This window comes from Schistocerca gregaria, chromosome X (genome assembly GCF_023897955.1).
Source record: "Schistocerca gregaria isolate iqSchGreg1 chromosome X, iqSchGreg1.2, whole genome shotgun sequence".
Taxonomy (NCBI): domain Eukaryota; kingdom Metazoa; phylum Arthropoda; class Insecta; order Orthoptera; family Acrididae; genus Schistocerca; species Schistocerca gregaria.
The window spans coordinates 415676839-415679090 of NC_064931.1; the positions used below are offsets into that span (position 1 = coordinate 415676839).

Sequence of the window (2252 nt, forward strand, 5' to 3'; positions counted from 1 at the left end):
TTTGATGACATCTCGTGGAAATCGGGTTTTCTGCCGGATATCAGCGTCTTCCAAACACGATATTTCGACGTAATTACTTGATGTCTTCATCAGGTGGTCCCTGAGACTGGCTGCTTGCTGGACCGGGTCGCATATTTATGCCTGCCCTGTGCCTGGTGTTCTGTTTACAGATCGGCCGCTGAGATGTGCAGCCGCGAGAAGGACGTACCTGCGCTTGCTAGCGACGCGAAGGGTGTGGCAGATCGCCGTCCGGCCGCGCTTGCGCCGTCGGCGGCCCCATCTGACCTCCCACTTATGACGACCAGAGCTATGGCTATAGATTTGATGGACACAGCTCCGGAAACTTTGAAGACGGCGCTGTCTGCTCCGCTCCCCGATTCTGAAGATGAGAGCTCCACCGCCCCTCAGCCACGCGGACGAAGCGGGAAACAGAAGAGGAGGGCAACAGCCGCGACGTCCTCTGTTCGCAGCTCGCCGATCAAGAAGGGGGCCAAGCAAGATTTCGCCACTGCCGCTGATGGTTTTGTCCCGGCCCGGCGAACTGCAAGACGCATGCAGTCATCGACGACGCTTCCAACTGCCGTCGCCAACTCATTCGAAGCGCTCGCTGACGCGCCGGACCAGCTGCCGCGCGATCCTGCGCCGAAGAAAGACTCCCATCTTTCGCCGATGGTCCTCCAGTTTCGGCCGCCCTATGGGGAACTGCAGAAGTTGTTGCGCAGCTGGACAATGGCCGTGTACACCGTGAAGCCTGCCGGACGAGACCTGCACAGGGTCACACTCCGCACTGCTGACGACTATCGCCGGGTCACTGAGGAGGCGTCTGAGCATGGTATCCCCTTCTATACCCACGCTTCAGTACCTGACAAGGTCTTGAAGATTGTAATCCGGGACCTCCCATTCAACATGGAAGCCGATACCTGCATCGTGAACTCGCTGACCTGGGCTTCTACATACGGGCAGTCGTGAAGATGAAGTCGCCTAAATCACGCGATGATATGCCGCTCTTCCTGGTCGTCTGCTCCGACACCGTGAAGAACCGCAAACTATACCAATTGACGCGGGCCGCCGACGTTCCGGTTCAGACCGAAGATCTTCGCTCCCGTAGAGGCCCTGTGCAGTGCTTTCGCTGCCAGGGGATCAATCACGTCGCGCGCCACTGCTCTATGCCGGACAGATGTGTTAAATGCGCCGGCGCCCACGCAGGAAGTGCGTGCCCCCGTCCGCCCACCGAGAAGCCGACATGTGCACTCTGTGGCGGTGCTCACGTTGCCAGCTATCGTGGGTGTGAGGTGTGGAAGCGTGTCATCGCTCGCCAACGTGGCCAAACACCAGCGCAGCGTCCGAAGAAGCCAGCAACGAGACGGCCCGGCGCCTCTTTGGCGGCGGCAACGTCAGGGGCGCCGTCCGCCGTCCCGGCTGCGTCGGCTGCTCCTGCTCCTGCCGCATCCGAGGCCGTGCCGACACCTGAGGCTCCTGCGCCTCCACCACAGCTGCTAGTGGCGGACCCGGGTACTACCTCTCCCGGGACGTCGGCCAGACCGCGCCCCGCCAATCGCCGGCGCGGGGGTCAGCGCCCTGTGGGTACCCAGCGCTCAGCACCGTCAGTCGAGCAGCCCCAGGTGGACTCTCACAGCGCGTCAGCCACGCCTCCCCCTTCCAGCGATGGGGGCCGCGCCGGCTGCCTCCACCGCTGACCTGGCCAAACCTCGTCGCGCAGCTCACTGCCCTGGCGACCAGTGTTACGAAGTTGATTGAACTCCTGTAGCAGCAACTCAGCACTGCAGTGCCGATCGCCTCTCCAGCCCCAGCTCTGTCAACACTCACCAGCTGCACCATGGGCAGCGTTAGAGGGCTCACGGTCGTCGCGTGGAATGCCAATGGCGTCCGCACTCAAGCTGGCGAAAATTTCGAAAATTTCTTCGAGATGAAGCCGTCGACGTCTGCCTTATCAACGAAACCCACCTGAAAGCCTGGGGTCGACGTTAGGGCGGCCAACTATTCCAGCTATCGCACCGATCGACTGACGGCGGGTGGTGGGACAGCCGTTTATGTCCGCAATGGCATTCGTCATCACGTGATACGACTTCCACCACTGGCAACCCTGGAGGCCACAGGTGTCGTTCACACCTCAGCGGGCGCCATCACTTTCGTCGCTGCCTATCGACCGCCGTCTCATCCACTGGACCCTGCTGACATCGATGCTCTGCTCTCCTTGAGGGGGCAGGTGTTCGTCGCCAGGGACTTCAATA

The 2252-nt window shown here is 61.2% G+C and overlaps 1 protein-coding gene across 1 annotated transcript; it reads left to right on the forward strand.

Moving 5' to 3' along the window:
- The first annotated feature begins 998 nt into the window (after positions 1-998).
- On the forward strand, positions 999-1697 carry LOC126298109 (translation initiation factor IF-2-like). Its single transcript, XM_049989430.1, has 2 exons — positions 999-1104; positions 1207-1697. The coding sequence occupies exons 1-2, from the start codon at positions 999-1001 to the stop codon at positions 1695-1697; spliced, it is 597 nt and encodes a 198-aa protein (XP_049845387.1).
- The last annotated feature ends 555 nt before the right edge of the window (positions 1698-2252 follow it).